The sequence below is a fragment of the Periophthalmus magnuspinnatus genome, chromosome 7, assembly GCF_009829125.3.
Source record: "Periophthalmus magnuspinnatus isolate fPerMag1 chromosome 7, fPerMag1.2.pri, whole genome shotgun sequence".
NCBI classification, from domain to species: Eukaryota; Metazoa; Chordata; class Actinopteri; order Gobiiformes; family Gobiidae; genus Periophthalmus; species Periophthalmus magnuspinnatus.
In genome coordinates this window covers 10,366,373-10,391,651 of record NC_047132.1, presented here as the reverse complement: position 1 = coordinate 10,391,651, position 25,279 = coordinate 10,366,373, and the positions used below count along the sequence as shown (strand labels likewise).

The following is a 25,279-nucleotide window of genomic DNA, read 5'->3' as shown; positions in this document are numbered from 1 at the left end:
AGTAAACTGATTACTCGGAGCCCAGAAAGTGGCATTAAAATAATTACTCGTGAGCCCTCTCCGAGTTTGTACATTTAGCACTGCCCACCATTAGGAATAATCTGTCCAATTAAAGGTTGTGTAATTAATTAAGTGCAGATTCTGTGAAGAGGAGAGGCGAGCGAATTTATCAAACTGCTGAAATATGACCTATCTTGTCCGAAAGACTAATATGTTTAAACAAAAGATGAAAATTGATGACAACATTATTTGTAACAAAATGCTCCGTGTGCACTCCGATGCATCTGTACTTGGATTCAGCATCGTTGCATTGTCCTCACTAAAGCTGGTGATGTATTACCGCGGTCGTCTGGCAATAACTTTCGATGAAGGGCGCTTTGCCTATCTGCGAACACTCTCGGCTTTATCCACTTCAGATCTGGGCCTTAACAATGTCGTGGATTTTACTGTAAACCATCGTCTGATAAGATCGTATAGACAGACATGCAAACAGGGGCCGGTATGTTACTATGTTAAGATGTGTTTATTGATTAATACTGTGGCGTTCCTGTGTAAGGAAACACGCCAAAATTCCTCTGGTTGTTTATTCTTTGAACACAAGGGCTACAAAGGCCGAAACCCATGCCAAAACAAGGGCAAAACGACAGCAGTCTCAACGCACTAGAGCCAGGCTGTGTCTGAATGTCTAGTCCCTGACCCCTCATTCAATACACAATTTCACACTCTTTACCGGACTCTATAGTGCACTTCAGACACTATAGTGCATTCACAGAGCGATTCAGACGCACAGATCACTACTTTCAGGTCACGTGACTCTGGGTCTAAAGGCTAAACTCAGATAAAACTTGATTTTTGGCATAAATAATGATCAACTTTGACTTTATCAAGCTGGATCTCACATAAGCAAACTGGATTTTTTCAATTTTTGTCTGAGAAGTGGAAATGATCACTCTTTTAACAGCTTAAGCTAAGGTAAGCGGCTAATGCTAGCAACTTTACATAGCAACAGTTTATTTAATAATCAGGGATCAACAGTGCGATAAACCAGAGCTTCTATCTGCTTCTTTCAGTCGTGTTGTGTCCAGTTAAAGCCCTGGTGCTATCTGCTGTTGTTTTTCCCGACTCTTGCAATGCATTGTGGTCTATCTTGACGGGTCTAGTGACCACTGATGCCCACTACTTTTCAAGGTGCATCGTAGGGCAATTTTGACTGCATTATTTTTTCACTCCTTGGACATTCGGACACCACTAAAAATGGCGTGACCCATAAATAGTGCCCTAAGTAGAGAAAAGGGTTGACATTTGGACGCAGCCCCGGTCTCCAAACCAGACCAGTAACTGATAAAACCAATAAAAAAATAAAACCGTCAGATCAACTCGTCGGCATGGCAACATACAAGTGTCACATACAAAAGCACTTACAACAACAACAACAACACATAAACAGCTACAAGAACAACAGAAGGCGTCTGAACTCTGAACTAAACACAAAATATCAGATCATTACTCTACTGATATTGAAGGTGCACTATGTAACTTTTCACGTGGAACATTCGCGACTTGTATGTCTCCATGGAAATGTTAATGCCTAACCTGAAATTCTCCATGTTATGGTGTGAAACATATCAAGCCTGCATTTATTTAATTACATGTGATTTGATTTGATTTGTTGTTGCTAAAAATACAAAAATATTCTGACATAACAGTGTGATAGACATAGTTATTTGATTATTATTTATTTTAATATTGCATTTGATTAGACCAGGTTCTAATTTTCAACGTCTAAATGGGACTGCTTATGGACAGGTGTTGACCCAGCAGTGTATCAGTTTGTTCAGTGGTTCTGTGGCTATTTCTTTTGCAGATCTGGCCAAAAAAGTACATTTTTGACATTTGATCTTGAGCTCACTCTTACAGCTCCACAGAGAAACACAGGGTTAGCTTAGTCGGGATGTAACCCACTTTGTGCTATCTACTCAGAGACTCCCATATCTGTGTTTGTCTATTCAGATAAGTGACGGATATACTGTATACATTGGTATCTGTATAGATTTGTTGATATTGGCCAATACTGATACTGGAAACATGGGGTTGAATAATGGCACCACTTTCTGAAGCTATTGTGAAAAAAAAGAAAAAATCTAAAACCATTTGACTTTTGTTTATTTACACTGACAGAAGACGTCTCGCTTTCTAACAGATTTTGTTTCATGTGGATAGCCTCAATAATTACAGAGATATTAACAAACGAACCTGTAGCAGAAGTTGTTGTACTAGAGGATCCAGAAAACCTGGAATCTAGTGCTCACGATGAACCTGCACCATCTGGAACACCCGTGCTACCTGGAGTTGGCAAGGACAATTCAAAAACAACCAAAAGGGGGAGGAACCAACGAAGAATTAAGGTCATAACCTCCAAACGAACCTCAGCAAAACTTAAAATCAAAGGAAAAAAGCCTGAAGATCAGGAGGTGCACAGTGATGTTATAGAACTTCAAACTGCTTTCTCTGAAGTCTTTGAGTTGTCTCCAAAAGAGTGTTTAGCAGAGGGCCCGAAAAACCCGAAATCTACAATCCATGATGGTGTTCCTGAAACATCTGAAGCACCATCTGAATTCAACCAGGACCAATCAACACCAACCAAACCTGGGGGGAAAAGACAACGGAAAAAGCCAAAAGGAAATAAGACGGACGTTCCAAATGATCACAGAGAAGTGACTGCCCACTCAAATGCTGAAGAGAAGGAGAGAAGGAAGATGCAACCAAGAAGGTGTCTCATACACCAAAGTCGTCTAAAAAGGTCAGAGGTAAATGTTCTCGCTCTGTCCCCGCAGAGGAGACAAAACCTCTACCTGAAACTGAAAAGTCTTCCACTACCAACTTTGAAGAGGAGATGAAACATAAAAAATCTAAGGTCAAATCGACCCTCAATAGTAACAAACAAACTAAAAAGATTGAGGAGCCTTCGATAAGACTGAAGATGGATTTTCAAATACCAAAGTCCAAAAATAATGTCCAGGATAAGTCTACTCGTACCAACCCTTCAGAGGAGATGACACCATCCAAGAAGACTCGGGTGAAGCCCACTCGCTCTCAGCCTGAAAGGGAGACCAAACCTGCCGAGATGAAACGTGATTATCAGCCCAAAGAAGAAACGGGCAGATGCAAGAGGCAGGAAAACTCCAAACTCCCCAGAGAACTGAGGAACATCGAGATATCTGATGACGAGGAGACAATCCCAAAGAATCATATTTTTAAGGGCTTTAGCAACCTTCCATGTCGGCTGAAGAAGAGTGATGGAGATGTAGATGCTTATCTGGAAAGAGTCAGGAACCAACACAAAAAGCCCGAGAAGAAGAAGAAGATGAAGAAGGAAAAGAAGAAGTCAGGATCGGGCTCACTGGCTTATATGTTTAAATACTAAAAGCCCTCACAGAGACTGAACCACATCCTGGTTTGAACTTGTTTTAGTCTCAGTTTGGATCTTGGTTAGTCCTATACTTTAAGCCTTAACTGGACTAAAGGAGGACAAAACGAGGTCTAAGCTGGACTAAGACAGGACTAGCCCAGTGAAGAACAGGGGATGGGAGGAGGGGTAGGCAAAATTTGACTTAACAACAGCTGATACATTTTTAAAAATGTGAAATTTTATTAATCACCAATTCAAAATTAATGATTAATAAAATTTAGCAGTGGGATGGCGTTCATCAACATTGCTCATAGATCTTGAGGAGTCTGAAGAGGCTGGAGGATCCCTGAAGGCGGTGTAGAAGCGACCAGAGGTGGAGAGACGGGAGGAGCCAGGACTCTGGAGCTTTCTCACATTTCCAAAATGAACATCTAATAAATAAATGTTTTAGCTGCACATACCTGTTGTACTGGTGATTTGATTTAGAGTTACAGGTAGGAACATATTTCTGACAATTGCGATTTATTTGGGGTTTCTGTTTTTAAAATAGTATTCTGTTCAAAGTTCACATTTTAGACACGTCCAAAAAAAATTCACAAAAAGACTGAATCTGACAAACTGATATAATAATCATATTTCAGAACATGTTTGTACAAATCTAAACTACAGGGTTAACAGTTTTTATGCAGAATAAGACTGGAGATTGTGTTATTTGTGGAGGAAAGGATGGGCACATAAAAATTGCAGCGTTTGCGACAGTAGCTCAGTTAGTAGAATGTTTGTTCATTGATCCAAAGGTTGGCAGTTCAAATCCTGCTCTCAACATAAACATCATTGGTCAGTGAATCCACTGACCTGGTGTGATTCCAGTTCCCACAGATGAATGCAACAAGTCAACAAGCCCCTTTTAAATTCCTTAACTTATTATTTTTGTGAAAAAGTAAACATTGAGAAAATATGCCAAAATGCTAAAACTAAAATAGGGCTGCAATGATTAATCAATTGTGACTAGTCAACTATAAAATGAAATGGTTATCTGGATCTAGACTGTACAGACTAAAACACACAATAAAACACAACTTCAGAACAAAGACAGTGGCATCAGATCAGCGCTGGTGAGTTTTAGTTCTGATTTAGACCCGGTTTGGATAAGTTTGACACATGTTTTAGTCTGGTTTAACCTGGGTTCGTCCCAGTTTAGCCCTGATTTGTCCTGCTTTAGTCCTGTTTAGTCCCGATATCACATCATTATTATATAGGAATGAGCCAGTATAGATTTTTTGAGGCAGTATGATATCCAATATTCTGTATTTCCATTGTTCAAACTCATGAGGACAAACTAGCCATGGCACAGAGAATGAGGGAGATCCAAATCAGATATACAGTTGAACCCAGAAGTTTACATATACTATATAATAAGACTCATGTTTTTTTTTTCCTCACTGTGTGACATGAAATCAGACTGAACTATTCCTACGTTAGATCAATTAGGATGACCAAAATAATTTCTATTTGCTAGAACGTCCGTAGATTTATACAGGATAAGTTCACCCACGTTCATATTGCAGTAAACCTACGTGTACATGTATAGAAGGGAGGAAGTGAAGTTTGCCGCTGAGTGGACATCCTGATTCCTCCACCCAAAAGTGTAGCAGAGCAGAAAACACCATGCTGAGCTAAAGCTGTCAGGTCATTTCTGTTGGAGCGAAAAACCTTACAGCCAATGTGAAGTGGGACTATGTGTGTTTGGATGGGTTTTTATAACACTGTGGGGACTTAAAGAACACATATTGTGCTTGAGTCTGTGACATTGTTATAATCTATGACACCCGTGGATCATTATGTTAGAATTTGTAGGCCACGATAACACATTTTTAAGTTTCATACACTGCTGAAGATAAACGATAATATTGAAACAAATTAATGCCACTAACACAATAACCCAAGTGCAGATTTAAACCACAAAAACTATCATAAATCTAAAATATTGTTAAAAAATTATAAGCTTCAATAAATAAACAGCAGGGTGAAACACTTTAGTACTTAGTTTGTATCTGTAATGAGTCATAGAAGATATTTATTCAACCTTTTATGGCTTGAATCCTACCATACAGTCTAAAAATAACCAAAAATGTCCCAGTAGTGCAAAGAAAAATTACACACAGTAAATACTGACCCCAAAATTGTTCCAGCTTTTCCATATATTGAACAATAAGTCAATACAGTAAGTATCATGACAGACCTAATAATTTGCACATTTTAATTCACAATATTCATCTAAAACAACAACTTAATAAAAGAAACATGTTTGCTTACTTCCGTGGTGCCCAGTGGGAGATGACACTGCCGTAAACACCATCAGAACAAAGAGCCGTGTAGCTGTTGGAATCTAGCTGCAGATCATGGTAGCGAGTAGCAAATTTTTTTCTTCTTACTTGTACCAAAATGATGCTGCCAAATCTTATGTGTATCACTGAAAATACATGCTTTTTGTCGTGATGACGTTTACAGCGACGTCAACCCCCATTGGGCACAGCAGTTTTCTAACGTTGTAGATGAATATTGTGATTTAAAATGGTCAAAATATAACAAAATTATCCACAGGTGTCATAGATTATAACTATAGAGCAGCTACGAGCACAACATGTCTTCTTTAAGGTTAGTATCAGTCTCCAGGAAATGAATATAAGTCAATGCAATGTCCTCAAGAAGCATGTAAACCTAACTGTGCGTGTGTGTATGTGTGTGTGTGTGTGTGTGTGGAGGGGTGGGGGTGGGGCTTAAACATGATGCCAAGCGCGCATATGGGCCGGATCACTGGTGCAGGGAACAGGGGCGATGCTAGTCTAACATTAGGAAAGAGCTAGCACAAACACATGTAAACACAGCTAATGCTTCCAGGATAAGTACTGGAATATGCTCACGTGTTGGCTTTACAGAGACAGTGCGGGGAAGAGGAGACGCGGCTGATGATCTAATTAAACAAGAGAAATAAACAGGGGAAAATATGGAGGATGTAGACAAAGCAGTAGCAAAAACTATAAATAATAACTATAGTAAATGTGTGTACAGTATGTTCATGAAGAAAGACATAGATATCACATAGCATATCAAGCTGTTCATGGGTGTTCAGCTTCTTCTTTACAGGCGCCATTTTGAGGACTTTTCACTATTCAAAAGATATCATATTTTGAAGTGTTAAATTAACATGGCAATAGTGCAAAGTTTTCATTACTCTGATACAAAAGGTAACATCTAGGACAGGAGCTCTCAAACTTTTGAACCAAGTACCTCCAAAGAAAAAAATCTGGCCCTAATCCAGGTCTAATTGAGGGCTAAACCAAACTAAACTAAAGTGCATTACGTCATTTCGTTCTAAACAAGAAATTCCCCAAAGAACGACAAAAGTACAAGTACCACAGTTTGTGAAACATTGATCTAGATTTTATTTTTATCCAAATAAAGAGACAAGGTTGCTCTCCAATTCTCCCACCCATGAGGTATTACTTAATTAATCCCTTGTGACGGAAATTCATCCTCTGCATTTGACCCATTCGGCATTGGACTCATCCAGTGCTGCTACGGCAACGTTTCAAGAGCAGCCATCTCCAAACCTTGAGCTAGTCTGGGTCAGCTGGAGGATTTGACCTACTGTGCAGGTTTTGGGTTGATGGGGGAAACTGGAGTGCCCAGCAAGTCACCCAGACACAGGGATAACACGCAAACTCCACACAGAAAGGCTTGGTCCAACCCGGGAGTTGTAGACCCCCAACTTAAAATAACCTAAGAGGGGGTATTATGTAAAATCAACTTTTTTTTTGCTTTTTGTCACATTATAACATTGTTCCCTCATCAAAAATATGCCTGAAGAGGTTTTAGATGTCACTCATGCATAGGCCTGTCACAACAAATACTATATCGACTTATCATTCAGTATATGAAAGATGGTTCCATCATTCATATATTGAATGATGGAACCTTTTTTTTTTTTCAATATTTATTGGGTACTTTTTCTTTGCATTAGTGAGATATTTTTGGATTTTTTTTTTTTTTTTCTGTAATATGTTAAGATTTGAGCTGAAGTTTGAATAAATAACTTCTCTGACTCATTATAGAAAGTGTTTGAAAATTAAGTGTTGCATTTCAGATAAAGTTTTTTAATATATTCTACATTTAGAATAGTATGAACAGTTTGGTTTCAATATGGTTTATCAAAATTCAAAATGTGTTATTGTGACACGCCTATCAATGCATACTTGCGATCACTTGTTAAGGAGGGTTTGAATAGGGCCCCTATTCAAACCCTCCTTACGTTTAGCTGTAAGAGTCTGTCCAAAGCCCCGCCCACAAGCCTATGTCACCCATGCTCCCACATGACAATTCTCCACAAATATACAAAAGGATGATCCAAAACTGTACACTACCACTTCACAATCCTGATGCGATGTGCAGTAGTTTCATTAGGAGGATGCACACTGATTATGTTGTGATAGCGCTCTGAAGTGGGAGTGACTTAGTGCAGAGAGCAGTGACTGTCAAAAACAAAAGTGAAACTGATTAGACATGTCATACATAGTTTTGGACAAATATAGCATTTTCAAAACAATAAAAGGGAACATGTTCATCTAAATATGTTAAGTGTTAGCAGAAGTATAACACCGCCCTCTTTTTTCATTCATTTTTTGCAGTGCAGATAAAGTCCTGAACATGGAGGTTTGAAGGTAACGCCGGAGCAGACAGGACACAGTGAAAGTTATTCCAAACTGAGCGCCCTCCAAAGCTCCAGGTGACACAGGAACCAGGCCATGGACACAGGTATACAAAAGTACTGCATAATAGCTCCATCATAGGCATATCAAAGCACCCCCCCCCCTCCCTTCTTCCCCTCCGCAATGAACCTCTGCTCCTCCGTGTTAGAAGGGCCATGCTCTGATGCTCCTTCCCAGAATGCACTGTGTCAGACGCGCAGAGAGGACGAGACGCCGCAGGGAGAGCCTCACATAAATCCTGTGTCCTATATAAAAAGAAATAGTGTCGGTGTCAAGGAAAGGTGGGGTGCCCTAAAATGAATGATAACACACTCATTAAAAATAACTGCCGGCGCCATGATAAATAGTCGACTTCCTGAAAAGAGCTCACCGGACAAAGACCCTGACAAATTAAGATGGTGCCACTATGATAAAGACGAGGGATTTTTTTCTTCAGTCAAAATATGAAATTATAGGGAGATGATTTAGTGTCAATTTCTCCATATACATTCCATACTCCATTCAACTTTATTACAGCTCACGCTTGTGTAACAGATAGCCCCATGTCAACGTACTGTCACGAGGCTAAGATTGCAAACTCCATTTCGATACTAAGGAATCAATACGCAATACGATTCTGTTACTGCAATGATACTAAAAAACACTCTTTATTTAGGCAACAAAAAGTGATTTTCAACAACTAGGTACTAATTTCTGTCCTGTGAATGTGACTTTTTTAGTATCGATGCCTGTTCAAATGAGTACCTAGTTTTGATACCAGTTTTAGTATCGATTAGTGTCTGATTTTCAATACTTTTGACAACCCAGCTATGTCATGTCACTGTTCCTCTTAACCGCACCATCTCTCGTGTATATTTCATATTTACTATATTTTTTTGCATTAAAGAGCATGTCAAATTATATAGTGCCATGACAAGGAAGGAAAAGGAAAAATGTGATTAAGATTCAAGTTATTTGCATTTGATCCAATACTTCAAGGAGCTAGATGTAACTATAATGTAACTAAGACTCCTATGATTTTAAATGCAGTAAATTAAATGGGTAAAATTATGCTCAGTTACAAATATAAGTATGTTTAAAAAATTACTACAAAAAAATACTTAATAATTTGAGGTACTTTCCACACCTTAAATAAATCACACCAAGAGAGAACATGAGCACATTTTCAGATATAAACAGTTGCAGTCTTTGTGATTCCATTGCACATATTTAGATTTATTACAATTATGATTCATGTTATTATTTATGCGTTGATTGATTGATTGATTGATTCAAAAAGGGACCATGCATCATTAGAAAATAAATGTTGCCATTTGATGCCTAGTACCAGAGTTAGTCTTAGGCTTTTACACCTGCAGTCTCCTGGAAAAGAACAACCCACAAACATTTGGCAAAACACAAACAAGTGACAATAGGTTGAAACACAAAAAGTAAAGATGCATTAAAAACTCCCACACTCTTCCACACGCAGAGACACACAAACACATTCATATACACACACACACACACACACACATTTATACACACAGAGACACACACAGACACACACATGTATTCACACAGAGGCACACATTTATACACACAGACAGTCACATACACACAGAGACACATTGATACACACAGACAGACACACACACACACACACACACACACAGAGCCAGAATCACTGGAGTGCAGGACCTAATGAGATTGTGTTCCTACTTTAATGAAGACATATTATGCTTTTTTACAGTACTGATGTATTGATTGATATTCTGTATTGTACTGAACTATACCATGAGTAGATGGTCATTTTATATTTTGTCCATTGTAAACCTAAATATTGATCTAAAACTTAATAAGACAAACTGGTCCTGTTCCCGGTGGAACAGGACCAGGACCTGCAGAGCTGCACCTTTCCATAATGACACTTCAGATCCTCTCAGTCTTTAATGCAGTTCAAAACTAGACTGGAAACTCACCTCTTCTCCCTGGCATTTAACACGAGTTAGACAGGATGTACTGATGTTTTATTGTACTTTTCCTATGTATCATTTTATGTATATTTGTTTTTGTTGACTTTCTATGTGAAGCACTTTGGTCTGCTGAAGTTGTTTTAAATGTTCTATAGAAATTAACTCGAATTGAATAACAACCAGATTTATATTTTTGAAAAGAAAATGCTTTTTTAATCCTACATGTAAGACACAGATGATTTTTTTCCTTTTTTTTTTTTTTAAGAATTACAAGAGTCCCACAGAGCTGCAGGCAGGGATAAGGGGTAGGTGAAAACAGGAATTTACTAAGCAGTAAAGCAAAATATAGGCTTAAGATAACGATGAGTGGACAGTGTTTTAAAACATTTAAAAGCTTATAAAAGTTGATTTTGCATAATATGTCCCCTTTAAACCCTCCTGTAATCCTGCCCGTACAAAGCGCGCAGGCATCCATCAGTGATAAACATTTAGCTGGGCCTGACAGGAGCAGAGCCTGTGCTGTAAATAGAGCAGAGAGCGGACAGGGCGATGGATGATCCCCCATGTCCGAGAGGAGAGGGACCTGTCTCCCAATGTAAACAACCCCATTCCACAAACATGAGACTATAGTTCAGCCCCAAAGCCAAAAGCCACATACACACGGAATTATGCGGATCACCCGGAATAGAGCTGGACCATTTGGAGGAAAAATGACTGTGATTTTTCTGACCAACAGTCCGATTGGGATTAGATTTGCAATTTATGTTTTGATAAAAGGATGCTGTTCAGAGTTCACAGTTTAAATGCCAACAGAAGAACTGACAAACTACTATCTTATATATATTACTATTCATATCTGCTCAAACAAGTATGCAGTTTTGATACTAGTTTTAGTTTTAGTACAACCCAACTCTGTCACGTTAAATCACTATTTCATCTTTCCCCTGTTCCGTTTAACCCACCATCTCCTGTATATATTTTAGATTTATTATATTTTTAGTTCTACATTTAAATGCATCCAGCAGAATTGACCCAAAAAACCTGAACATGAACTGACAAAACTAATCCAAGAGTTACATTTCAGAGCATGTTTGCACAAATTTAAACTTGCAATTTTGATTCTATTGCGATGAATCTTACTCTGTGTTAAGTTAGAATTACAAAATGATAGTTACATTTGCCTGACTAAAGCTGATATGAGAATAAGTCTTGATTTTTATTCTGTTTTCAAAACTAAAAACGTCCTCCCAGTTTAGTTTGAAATTGTACAAAAACTGATATTTGAGGTGTTTTTTTCAGGTAAACTATGTAACTTTTTTGATAGATGGTTGACTAGCTGCTTGTCTCCATGGTGATAAACTTGTGGCAATAAAACGTATCAGTCTTGCGTTTTATTTATGTTGCTTAAAGACAGAAGTACTCCATTTTGTTATTTAAATAAAAGTAGAGATATTGGGGGAAAAATACTCTAAATAAAAGTAAAAATATCACATGAAAAATCTACTGAAGTGAAATTATCAAAGTACCCGTTTAAAAATTTACTTAAATTGTAAAAATGAAAAGTATTTCGTGCAGATTTTGAGATCTAATGAAGCTTCAAATGTAGTGATTTTGATAAAGGTTTGTGCTGAATTTTGGAGAACAGAAACAACTGAATTAATGAACATGTTAAAAATAAACCCTCAGACTTTTCAGCAGGTCTGAGACAATAAAAAAAATACTTTTACTTTCCAGTCCAGTTCAAAAATGTAGTGTAGTAGAAAATACAGACACTGCTCTCAAATGTAGTGAAGTAAAAGTAAAATGTATCCACTTAAGAATGTATTCAAGTAAAGTGCAGAAAACAAACTTCTGTATAAAGAAGTGGACTAAGTGAGTGCGATGTCACCCACAGTGTTTGACTCCAGTCAAATGAAGCTCATCGAAGCTAGCAGCTAAAGAGGCCAATTTGTAGCCTAGTTCGATATTTGGGATTACAACCACAAGTATCATCCAATCCAATCCAATCCAACTTTATTTCTAATGCACTTTAAAAACAACAGAGTTGACCAGAGTGCAGTACACAAGAGACATTTTAAAAACACAGATAAATGACAAACATACAAATAAATAACTACAGACTGTACACTATAAAAATCAACATATCGATAAAAAGCTAAAGAGAAAAAGTGCATTTTAAGAACTGATTTAAAAGTAGAGAGTGACTCAGCCTGTCTAATGTGCAGGGGCAACACGTTCCACAGTTTGGGACCAGCCACAGAGAAGGCCCGGTCCCCTCGAAGTTTCCTCCTCATTTTTGGAACCACTAAGAGTGAATGTTCTGCAGACCTGAGTGAGCGAGCGGGAGTATAGGGATGAAGCAGGTCAGACAGATATTGCGGAGCGAGGCCGTGGAGGCATTTAAAGACAAATAAAAGAATTTTAAAATCAATTCGATAAGAGACAGGGAGCCAATGTAGGGACATCAAAACAGGAGTAATGTGTTCCCGTTTTTTTGTACCAGTTAAAAGGCGAGCAGCTGCATTTTGAACAAGTTGGAGACGTGCGAGAGAAGTTTGGTTCAGATCAGTATAAAGGGCATTACAGTAATCCAAACGATTGGTGATAAAAGCATGAATTAAAATTTCAAAATGATGCTGTGACAGGACAGGTTTAACTTTCGCGAGTTGACGAATTTGAAAAAAGCTGGTTTTGACAACAGCGCTTATCTGGACATCAAGTTTTAAATCGTTATCCAGCCTCACACCAAGATTTGTCACCACAGGTTTCACATGTTGAGCAAGAGCTCCAAGATCAGTAGTTAAGGTGTTTGCTTCACTAGGCCCAAACATTACAATTTCATTTTTTTTGTCATTTAAAAACAACTAGTTTAAAGACATCCAATCATAGCAACCAAAGAGCCAATCCAGAGCGAGGCTGATGAAGGTAACACTCCTTCCTGCCCACATCACTGGTTTAGGATAGATTGGGCTCTTAGCAACACTGTCAATCAAACCTGTTGCCAACGCTAGCAGGAGTGACCTCAGGGAAAGAAGGCCCCTGATTTGTCTATTATTAATGTTCATATCTTCATTTACGGACACAATAGCGAAATAAAAATACCAGGACTGTGTAGAGCGGGTTAATACGAACATTTTAAGACCAAATGACGAGCCTGACAGCAGCAAATATAGAGAGAGGCAAGACAGTTTTTCAATATAAAGTGAATTGGAGCCAGCGTCGATGCAGCCAGAAGTGCAAACATGATTATTATTTGGAACGCAGCAGCTAGAAAGTGAGTTATGTCCATTTATATATACAGTCTATGAGCACAACGTTATAACATGGTAGAAAGCTCCCCCCTCTTTAAACTCAATATTCAGGATTCAACTAATTTTAACTCGTCTAAAAAATTTAGTTTTACAGTGTAGTCCAAAGAAAATAACAGACTTATCTTTTGAAACTCCAGTAACTTGATCCAGTTTTAAAATATTGTAAGAGTAGTAGTGCAAATAACTTTCTAAACCCACAGCCACATCAGAACAAATTAGTTTTAGGAATAACTTTGAAGAAAACATCGTCAGCTCTTCGACAAAACCACACGAGAGAGAGTTCATGACCCCAGAACGCGCAAAACCACACTGTACAGTCCAAGCATTAGTTCTCTACAGCATTTTTAAATTACAACCATTGCCGCTGTGCTCTTAAAAGTTCCTTATCCCAAATTGCTTTAAGAGTAGGTTTCATTATCTCCCTTCTGTCTTTTCCTTAATTTAACGCGAACATTAAAAGTGCAAATGCCGCCTGTAAATTCCAATCGTAAAGGTCTCATCCCAATCTGATAATCTGGCGTACTGTACGGAGCGCGCTCGGTTTCGCTTTGCTATCATGGGCTTAATGATTTCAGACAAAAGCAGTTTAAACAAAATGGTAGTTTAAGTCAAGTTGCGTTGAAGATTTGCAAGAGAAGAGCCAATACGAGCGCTTGTTCTAGTTGATTATACATAGCAACGCTGTGTGATAAGGCTTCATTGAAATTTACAACGCACAATCTCTACCATATGGACGAGCCAAATGGAGATCGCAGGCTGGCGCAGGCAATCAGCTTTTTAATTAACAGAATTAACAGTGCGATGTTAAGCCATAATGACAGCGATAAAAGCAGTTGATGTGACAATCAAAGAGCAGCAAAAACATTCGTAACCATTATTTTCATTAGAGGCGGGGGAAGACAATAGCACTGAGAGAGAGGGGCGAGGAGGAGGCGAGGGGGAGGCGAGGAGGAGGCGATGAGAGGTGAGGAGGCGAGGAGGAAGGGGGCAGGGAGGGGTAAGGAGGAGGCGAGGACCGGCAAGAAGGGGGGATGCGAGGTGAGGAGGAGGCGAGGAGGAGGTGAGGGGCGAGGAGAAGGGGCAAGGAGGAGGTGAAGAGGCAAGGAGGGACGAGGGAGACGGGGGGGGGGGGGGGGGGGGGGGCGAGGAAAGGCGAGAAGGGGTGAGAAGATGAGGAGGGGCGAGGAGTTGACAATAAGAGAAGAGGACAGGTGAGGAGGGGCGAGGAGGCGTAAGGAGTGGCGAGGAGCAGTGAGAAACGGAATTAGAATGTGGAAACAAGGCACACTCAGGTTCAGGAACACAAACTTTATTTAGACACTGTGTGAATGTGGGTTAGTTTGGAGGTTTAGGCTGTAAAACTGTCCATAGTTCTGCTCATGATGCGATGGGTCAATATGTGACGGGTGATACCAATGATGTTTTTTTTAAATTTTTATACTATATTAAGTACTGAGTTATAAATCTGGCACAATACCAATCTTTACGTTTTACCTTTGGTGTCATTATCTTTGCTCCATCCCAGCTTCAACTGATCTCGTGCAGATAAAGTAAAATACAGTATAAACAATGTATTTCAAAGATGTCTGTGTAATTCCTCAGTCGTCCAGGTGTGATCCATACTAAAAGATTTTTTTTTACAATTATTCTATATGTTTTTGGCTGTAAAACCCCTCACCACACACTTTATACACTTTTCTCACACAGGCGTTAACATTTTCTCACATTTCTCTTTTGTTAAAGTCTCTCAGAGTTCAAACCTTTGTAGATGCCTTTGTCGGTGCAGAACATTTCAGCGACATTGTGGGTTTTGTTGGGGAGAAAACTTGCAAACATACAGCACTTCAGAGTCACACTGCGATCCAACATTTATGTAAATTTATCTGAACACATTCTGTACTGTACAGGAGACACGGCACGGAGGAGACTGATGGACAATGGTCTACAGTCCCTCAGCCAATCAGGACGCAGAACACAATGCACATTCATACACTGTAAAAAAGCCGGGGGAAAAATCCACGAAATAACGAAACCGCAAAAGGTAAACCACGTTATAGCGAGGGACAACTGAATTTTAAACTTTGACAAGAATTTCACTTAAGAAAAGTTGGCAGTTTGAATCGACATGAGCATCATTGGTTGAGGGGTCAAATCCACTGACTCAGAGGTTGGTGGTGCGATTCCAGCTCCCACAATGAATGCTGTTGTTGTGTCGTTGGGCAAGACACTTAAGCCACCTCACTCCCCGTGTCTGTGTACACTGGTGTATGAATGTGTGTGTGAATGGGTGAATGGTTCCTTGATGTAAAGTGCCTTGAAGGTGAAAAAGAAGAGCTACATAAAAATCTGACCATTTGCCATTTTACATTTTCCCATTCAATAGACATCATATTTTCTTTTACATTTTTAATCGCTACGGCAACAGTCTTAATAATTCATCATTCCGAGGCCTGTGTATCACCACAATTCCGTTATCCATTTCTTTCAACCATTTCTTACTCGCAACAGCAGAAAAACTATAATTTTCCAACCTCAGTTCATAAAAATCCTTCTAGTGAAAGGACAAAGCGAAGTAGTTGACGCCCTAATATTTACTCATCCGACTTTCTGTGGAGACGTGATCATCGACTTGAAGACTGACATTAAACAGTTCTGAACAAACTATAAAAAAAATGAACGTTATAGCACCACCCGGGCCTCACCTCTGGCTACTGCGCGCAAGAAACTCAAATTATTACGAATAATGAAAATCCATCAATAGAATTCAGCAGAGAGCCATTGCATTGTGTTTCGGCAGCGCTTTTCATAGTATAATTTTCTGTAAATGTTAACATGGCCGAGCCTGCCTATTGATTCTATTATTTTTGACCTTGCATTAGTGTCGGCCTAATCTTGCATGCTATAAAATTTCATTCGTTGGTGAAAAATACTGGCTAGGCCCTCGGGGTGAGACAAACACAGGTTGCGGCGCCCCCTGGGATTCATAAATGCACACGCGGGTAAACAAACGGTGCATTTAATGTTTCTTAGATGAGTGAGCAGCGCGGGGCCTTTCATTTCCACAGCCCAAACCTCAAGACGTGAACATTTTTCTGTCGTTTTTTTATTTTTTTTCGAGAGGTGGTTCAAAGTGAGACTTAGCTCCCAACGCCTGTGCGAAGATGAATAGTGCATCCTCCAAAACTCTATTGTGTTTTTATGGCCAGACTGAGGAACATGCACTGCAAAAAATATAAAATGTAGGGGTTAAAGCGGTATGAATTTAGATTTTTTTGAATGGTTTTGGTCCCTCTGCAAGTTTTATGTCTTATATTATGCAAAACTGACTCTTGTGAGCATTAAGCTATGTTATAATGATGTTACCTCTTCAAAAACAGACCTGGAGTTGCATTTTGTTTCATTCACAAGTGTTTGGTATCTCTTTATTATTGGTGTGTCTAAATCCCCGAAGCTCAAAATGCTCTGCTCCACCTTGTGATGTCATGAAGTGGTACTTTTCAAGTTAAACACCTGCCTTTTACCTTTAGTTCAATAGAGATTGGCAATTCCAGGTGTGAAATTATCTAAATGATGAGTTTAAAAACACAATAGGGCACTTCCTGTATTACCATATGACATCACTAGGTGGAACAGAGTGTTTTCCATTTGAAAGAACTCAGCCTTGACATGTGTGACTGAAACAAAACACAACTCCAGGTCTGTTTTTGATGAGGAAACATTATAACATAGATTAGAAAATAGTGTAATATGAGCCCTTTAAAAAAAAAAAAAAGTCTGTATTTCTGCTCAAATAGGTCGAAGTACATGTCCGGGGCACCATGTTTGTTTTGGTTCTTTCGACACAATGCTGCTCTGTGATTGATCAAAGCCAAATAAAGCCAAATAGAGCCAAATAAAATGGATACTCTTTAGTTTATGAACTCAAAAAAACTGCAAGAATTCAAGGTTATTTGCTTATACCTTTTTGCAGAAATGTTTGCCCCATTAAAAGCTTCAAATTTACTCAACTCAAAATGAACACATATTTGTATTATTTATTCAGCATGTTTTTTTCTCACCTTGCATTCATTTTGTTTCATTAAATAAGTAAAATAATCTTAAATGTTTGCCTGTGTAAACTTGTCTGTAGATTTGGTTACAATTTCAGTTCAACTTTGAAATAAGAAAAATAAAACAGCTTATTAAGTGTATAAGTGCGCTTTGTTTTTTTTTTTACACTATTGTCTTATCTTTGTCTTGTTAGAAATACATTGAAACAAAGCTAATTATCCAGCTACAAACTCCCGAACCCTCCATTAGTTCTACATAATTATTCAAACAACTTGTAAAACGACATCTAAATCACTTCACGCTCAAATCAGACCTTCTCAGAGATCACCAAAACAGGGTTAACGTTGTGAATTCAAGTGGTTTTTGTAGATATCTTTTTTACAGTGCAGCTCCAGTTGCCTGTTCAGAGATGAATGGTGCATCCTCCAAAGGCGTATTATGTTTTTGTGTTTCGTGCCCGGCCTGAGAAGAGGCTGCTCCCTCTCTTATTTCTCCTTACTCCTCTTCGTTTTTGAGTTATAGAGGGAGTAGAAACAGGTATGGAAATAGGTAGTAGCTGTGTGCTAATTCAAATTTTAATGGAGAGGTCTGCAGCCAATCGTCTGTCAGTAAAAACATGAGATTTGGAGCAGACAGAAGAACTTTGTAGAACTGTATAGAGAAAGAAATTTGACTATTTTTGTGCTAAATGGCATTGATTAAAAGTTTAAGTTCAGAAAATTAATATTCATATAATAATAATATTTATTTTTTTAAGACAACTATAACTTTTCAATTGGAAGAGCTGCCTGCTTGTCTACATGGTGATATATTCCTTTGCCTAGAATGTTACATAGTGTGGCATTTATGCCATTAATCTCACCTTATTTTTCTTCATACTCACAAATTCATTTCCTATAATTTTTCAGTATTCAACTAAAAAACTAAACATAACTATCCCGGGTTTGTTTTGTGTAGTCTTTTAGATAGTCCATCTTTAATTTAGACACCACACTTACACCTGTTATTTCAAAGATATTTTATTTGGTTAAATGGATTCAATTTAGTTACAACACATGTGCATCCATTCTTACCTAAATTTCCACATGGTCCAGACAAAGAGGGGGCGTGCCCTATGTTGCCCATTTTAAAGGCTTGGGTGTGTTTGTGCGCTGGACCATGTGGAGGTGAGAACTGCTTCAAGTTATTATTTTTTTTCTGTTTCACTGTCTTTATGTATTTAGTTTCAATGTTTAAGTGTTTAGTTTATATATAAACACTTTTGTATTAAAGGGATTTAGGGTCTCATAGGTATGCAGTGGATTGTGAGATCCTTACCTGTGAAGTAAACAGCGTTTACCTGGGGGAGGTGCTTCCCAATTTGGACCCTTCGATGTACCGTTCGAGGTACCCTTTGAAGTACCGTTCAATGTACCCTTTGAAGTACCCTTCGACGTACCCTTTGAAGTACCCTTCGACATACACGTCGAAGTACCCTTCGATGTACCGTTCGAAGTACCCTTCAAAGTGCCCACTGAAGTACCCTTTGAAGTACCATTCGAAGTACAGTTCAAAGTACCCTTCGACGTACACTTTGAAGTGTACTTCGGAGTACAGTTCGAAGTACCCTTTGAAGAACCGTTCAAAGTAGCCTCCAAAGTACCGTTCGAAGTACCCTTTGAAGTACCCTTCGATGTACCCTTTGACGTACTGTTTGAAGTACCCTTCGAAGTACAATTCTTAGGTTGTGTCCCAATTTGTCAAATGCATCATTCAAAGGACTGTTCGAAGTACCCTACGTGGTACCGTTCGAAGTACCGTTCAAAGTACCGTTCAAAGTCCCCTACAAAGTACCATTCAAAGTACCATTTGAAGTACCCTTCGAAGTACTGTTTGAAGTACCATTCAAGGTACCCTTCGAAGTGTACTTTGAAGTACCGTTCTTAGATGTCCATGGAAACGCAGGGCACATTTTCGGCCGCATTTGTCAGGTGCATGAAATGGGACAGCACTTAAATGCACCGTTCGAATGGCACATTTAAGGGCACTTTGGTGAATTGGGACAGAGTAGTTTTGTGCACGTGGTTGTTTGGGAGATTTAATTTAAGTTGCTAATTTTCTTGAATTATTTTGGTGTCCAACCAAAGTTGTCTTTTTAAATAAATTTATCTGGTAAAAGATCATTTAAAATTTATCTGGTAGGATGCATGTCTCCCTCCTGCTTTGACCGCATCGAACCAGCTTCTCCACTCATTAAACTATCTAATCTAAACTCATCCATCTCCATAGACGCCACCAGGCCAAGTTACAGGTCATATCTGTGGAGAGGCGATTTCATACACAGCAGAAATGCATGTATTTTCTTAGGAACAAAACGCCTGCCGTCGAATACATTGGAATGATGTCTTTTAACGCCATATAGTGGGACCTTTCGGGCAAAGCAATAACATCTCCATGGAGACAAGCCCCTGATGGACCCTTCACCTGAAAAGTTACATAGTGCACCTTTAATTGTGAATTCTGATTGAACAAATGTGATTTACTTTTGTTGTATTGCTCTAATAAAGAAAGTATAAATGGAGGTATAGAGCGGTTTGTGGCATTTATCCCTGGACTCTGGGTCTGACCGCTCACTGACCTGAGCTTTAGCTGCACCTGCATCTCTCCAACCTGTGTTCAAAACAAACTGAAGGAGAAAAAGAGAGAGAAAGAAAGAGGGAGAAGGGGGGCTATGGAGAGACGGAATTATGAAAACAAAGAAAAAAACAGAACAGCAGAAAGAGAGACTTGATGAGAGAGTGTGAGTGTGAAAGACTTAAAGAGAGAGACCAAGAGAGAGGGAGAGAAAGAGAGATAACAGAAGAAAGTGAAGTCGACTTAATGAAAGGGAGAAGTGTGAACAACTGAAGGAGAGATGGCGCAAGAGAGAGGGAGACAGAGGGAGAGAGAGAATAAATAATAAAGTCAGCTAAACACTTTCTGAGAGAGGAGTAGAGAGAGAGAAGAGCAAGAGAGCAGGGGATGGAGAGATGGCAAGAGAGAGGGAGAGAAAGAGAGATAACAGTAGAAAGTGAGCTAGTCTTAATGAGAGAGAGGTGTGAACGAGAGAAAGAAGAGTATGAAAGACTGAAAGACAGAGCAAGAGCAGAAGATGGAGAGAGAGAAAGGAAAGAGAGATGTGATGAGGAGAAAGATGGAGCAAAAGAGACGGAGAAAGAGGAGAGAGGGGGAAGAAAGTGATGTAGACCTAATGAGAGAGGTGGAGAGAAAGAAGGAGAGGACTGAAATATATTTCTTAAAATATCTCTAAAGCTATCAAAAGTGGATATTACTCAAAATTAAAGTTAAAATTACTTGAGTAACTTTTTAAGTAATCACATTTTTCAGAGTACTTTTCTAGCAGCATACTTTTACTCTTGAGTAATAGTACTCATACTTAAGTAAAAGTTTTGGTTACTCTTCCTACTGTGTTTTGTTCTTCAAATTACATTAACCTCAAAGTATAACTCAGATGTTACGTACTCTTAAAGTTACTCTTATTTGAGTTGCTGTTTTCCCAAATACTTTTTTACTCTTACCTGAGTAATGTCTTGGATATTAAGTACTTAGGGTTAGGGTTACTCAAGTAAAACCTTTGGCTACTCTTACCTCTGAGAGCAACCTTTCCTACCAAAATTAAACTTCTGATGATGATCTAAAGCCATACTGCGTAACATTTTGATTCATGTCTTCTTTAACCAGACAAACACATGAGCTGAAAAAATGTACCTAACACTCTTCATTTCCCCTGGACCTATACTCAGGTTGATGAAGAGGAGGAGAAGGAGAGGCTGAGGAAGCTGTTGAGTGACTGCTGCGGCGGCGATTGGCAGATAGTGACACAAAAAAATGAAAATACAGCATGGGAGGACTAGCGAAGTTTGTATGAAAGGCATTGGAAGTATAGTTGTCAATGTCAGGACAACAGCAACCCCCCATCAGCATCAGCATGGCGCCCCCTACGCTTCAGGTGGTCATGTGTATTTTTGGTCCCATTGAGAAGACAGGATGTACAGAAAGACACCGGTTTGTTCTTTTAAAGTCACTTGTAAGTTGTAAGTAATAGGGTTGTCCAAAGTATCAAAAAAATCAAACTGCGATTAACGATTATATCACGATAACGCATTGGGGACAGAAATTTGGGGACCCGGAACAAGAAGCATCACAATTATGGGCTCCTAAAACCCTGGGACAACAGACCACTTTGTTCCTCCCGTTGACTCTGGTGACATAATGGCGATTATCTTTGTTGGCAATTATCACGATTAATACAAATGTCCCACGATAAACGATATTATTGTTTATCGTCCCATCGCTATTCGTGATAACACAACTGAGTAACAGATAGTTTGGATAAAAGTGGCACAGTAATCTCCATATAACCTCAAAAATGAGGGCCATTGCCATAGAATTAGTCATTTAAAAGAATTACATATATTCTGTCTTTTAAATTGTCAAAAGTCCTCAAAATGGCGGCTATAACAAGAACCTTAAACCTGTGAGAAGGTTAAATTTCCACCAATGATAACCAGAAATATGTTCAAAGATTCATTCTCTTTCTATATCTGACCTGCTCCCCATCTCAGCAACAACACAGGCCTATAGGATACTCTGATCTGAAACCTAAACAATTCTACCACAAAAGTGACTGTAGTCTTGTCACTGTTAATTATAACTTGATTAAGACAGGAAGCCAAACGAACACTCCAAAGTTAACAATATTAAAATAGATCAAAACAAGTAAACAGATTGAAATTAATTGTAAAAACAGGAACGATTTAGGACCTTTTAGATGTTGTCAACGCGCTTCAGAGGCTGGCGTTGGCTTGTGAAGTAAGTTATGACGGCTTTGTGTTGACGGGTGCGGACATTCTGATTGAGATTTGGGGCAGAGTCATGAAGCGTTCTCATCAGATCCTCCACTGAAGCGATCACACGTCGAAATTACGTCTTTGGTCCTGAATTAGACGAGTCAAAGCCTTCATATCCTCACCTTGTTCATTGTTTTGTGTTTTTGAATACTATTATTTTCCTTGTACTGACAAAGCCCACATATGGAGGTAAAGTTAATTAGGGAGATAATGTAAATGTAATGTTAATGTTGTTCTATACTTTCATATGTGTAACTTTTGACACCAAGGGAGGAACTGGTGAGGTTGCTTTAAATACCTCCTCCTGGACATATAAAAGCAAGTACTATGATTTAATGTTGAAAATCACATTCTATTGTCTAAAGAAAGAGTGTTTTTATTATTGTTTGATTGAAGCTCATCGAGGCTAACAGTTATAGCGGCAGATTTGGAGTCCATATTTGGAATTTTGATCATGAGCATCATAGCAACAAAAGAGCCAATCAGGAGTGAGGCTGTTGAGGCTTCCTTCCTGGTTTGGCGCGGGGCGGGCTCTTAGCAACACTGTCAATCAAACCTTGCTAATGCAAGCAGGAGAGACCTCAGGAAAAGATTGCAGCTGATTTGTCTCTTAATAATGTTCACATCTTGATTTTTGGACAAATAGCGAAATAAAAACACCAGGATCATGAAGAGTGGGTTAATGCGAACATTTTAAGACCAAAATGACGAGTCTGATAGCAGCAGTTACAGAGAGAGGAGCGACAATTTTCTAATGTAAAGTGAATTAGAGCCAGAGTCAATGGAGGTGGAAGCGCGCCCATGATCATTTCCTATTTGGAACGTGGTGGCGAGCAGATTAGCTATGTCCATTTGCAAGCAGGTTTCTAAATACCTCCTTCCCTCTTTTCACGGTTTGAAAATCATGTAATGCACCTTTAGCTAATGTAGATAATGGTACCTTTTCTGCGTTTTTGTATTTGTATTGTATTTGTATTTATAGTTTGATCTCAGAGGCTAAGCAAGGCCAGGCCTGGTTAGTACTTGAATGGGAAACCTCTGGGACACTTCACCCACCTTGCTTAGTATGAGTGTGGTCTGAGTGTTGGTGATGGTCGGAGGGGCTGATGGTCAATAGTGGAATGTAACGAAGTTGTAAAGTACTGTACTTAAGTACATTTTAAAGTGGATACTTTTACTTCATTGCATTAGTATCTATACTTTCTAAGTATTTTTTATTATTTTTTTTACGACCTGCTGAAAAGGCTGAGAGTTTATTTTTAGCATCTTCGTAATTTGAGCAAACAAAAATATACATTTAATTTCATAGATTGAACTTTATCAAAATCGCTACATTTGAAGCTTTCTTACCTCTCAAAATCTACAAGAAATATAATTTTACTTTTTACTCTTTAAGTAGTTTTAAACAGATACTTTAAGTAGATATTTTCATGGTATCTGTACTTTTACTTAAGTAACAAAATCGAGTGCTTCTTCCACCACTTTCAATGACACAGAATGGCAGCCTCCCTTCTGTCAGTCTGTCTCAGGGCAGCTGTGGCTACAGTACTACCACCCCTGAGTCTAGAGTGAATGAATGGTGTAATGTAAAGCTCTTTGGGCGTTGTGAAAGGTGCTTTATAAATCCAGTGCATTAGTTTTGTTAGTATTAGTTCCCTGTGTGTTTTGCCTTGAACAAAGCACAAACACACATATCCTTTATTTATGTGCAAATAAATCATACATACTGTTTCATACCATTTGGTACAACTCCAAAGTTATCTGCCAAAAGATGAAGGAGAAAGAGGAGGAGAGATCAAAAAAGAGAGATTGAGAACAGAAAAATCACTGAGAGGATTAAGTACAGTAACAAAAGAGGAGAAGGAAAGAACGGATGGAGGGAAAGTGAAAGTCAAAGAAAGAGTGATAGGAGAAGGAGAGCGAGAAAGCGGAGTAGAGCGAAAGGAGGAAGAGTTGGATCCAGTGATTTTCCGACTGTGTACTCGTGCGTTGTGAGTGTCACTTTGGTTAATAATCTCCCACCAATCCTTCAACATGGCTGCTCGTTGTGGACGCTCTAAAGCATGAAAACAGCTGGCTCTGTGTGCGCGCCTGTCTGGGTCTCCTCTGCTGTCCGCGATGAAGAGATCAGAGCAGCCAGGCGTGTGTGGATGTCTCAATCTGAATGTGCTCAGCCAACCTCAGCCTCCTCCCACTGATAATGCAGCTACGTACGCTCCCATTATAAAAGTGTGTGTGTGCTAACAGCTAACGCGCTAACACGGCCCCGACTTCACGCTGCAGCAGAGAAAGGGTAACATGATTTTTAGGTATCTGTGCTTTAGCCTACTTAAAATTTAACTTTGACATTTTTTAGTTCACTGCATTTTTAACACTACTTTTGTTTATAGTTTGAGACCACCTGAAATGGTTGAGGGGTTATTTTTAGCATGTTTATAGTTTGTCCCAACTTTAAATAAAAAAAAAAAAAAAAAAAAAAAGTAATCTATTCAAACAGTTAAAGTTAACAGTTAATTAAATAAAAACAGCAACTTTATCAAGACTTCTACATTTGACACTTTAATATCCCTGGAAATACAGAGCTCTCCATACTCCAATCTGATGCAGCTTGCCATCTACTGGCAGCAGAGTGAATTGCCATGGGGAAAACAATGAGGAACATGCCCAAACATGTTGATGTACGCACACAGTGGTGATGAGTACAATTTGACAGCTGAAACTCTTAAAATGCAATGCAATTTCAAACTGCACCGGGTGTCTACCTCTGATGTTACAATCCTGGAAAATTTCAAACCGTGTGTTTGGTGACTGCTCCGATATGAATACATTTTCACAGAAGAAGAATGAAACCACAGTGAATTTACAACTACAGGTGTGTTTATAATGAGGAAACTAT

At 38.9% G+C, this 25,279-nt stretch overlaps 1 protein-coding gene across 1 annotated transcript; it reads right to left on the bottom strand.

Moving 5' to 3' along the window:
- Window positions 1–18,829: 18,829 nt before the first annotated feature.
- LOC117374029 (keratin-associated protein 6-2-like) lies at window positions 18,830–19,445 on the bottom strand. The gene is made up of 2 exons (XM_033970168.1): window positions 19,412–19,445; window positions 18,830–19,197 (listed from the first exon to the last, which is right to left on the bottom strand). Exons 1-2 carry the CDS (start codon window positions 19,443–19,445, stop codon window positions 18,830–18,832), a joined length of 402 nt encoding a protein of 133 aa, XP_033826059.1.
- Between the last annotated feature and the right edge of the window lie 5,834 nt (window positions 19,446–25,279).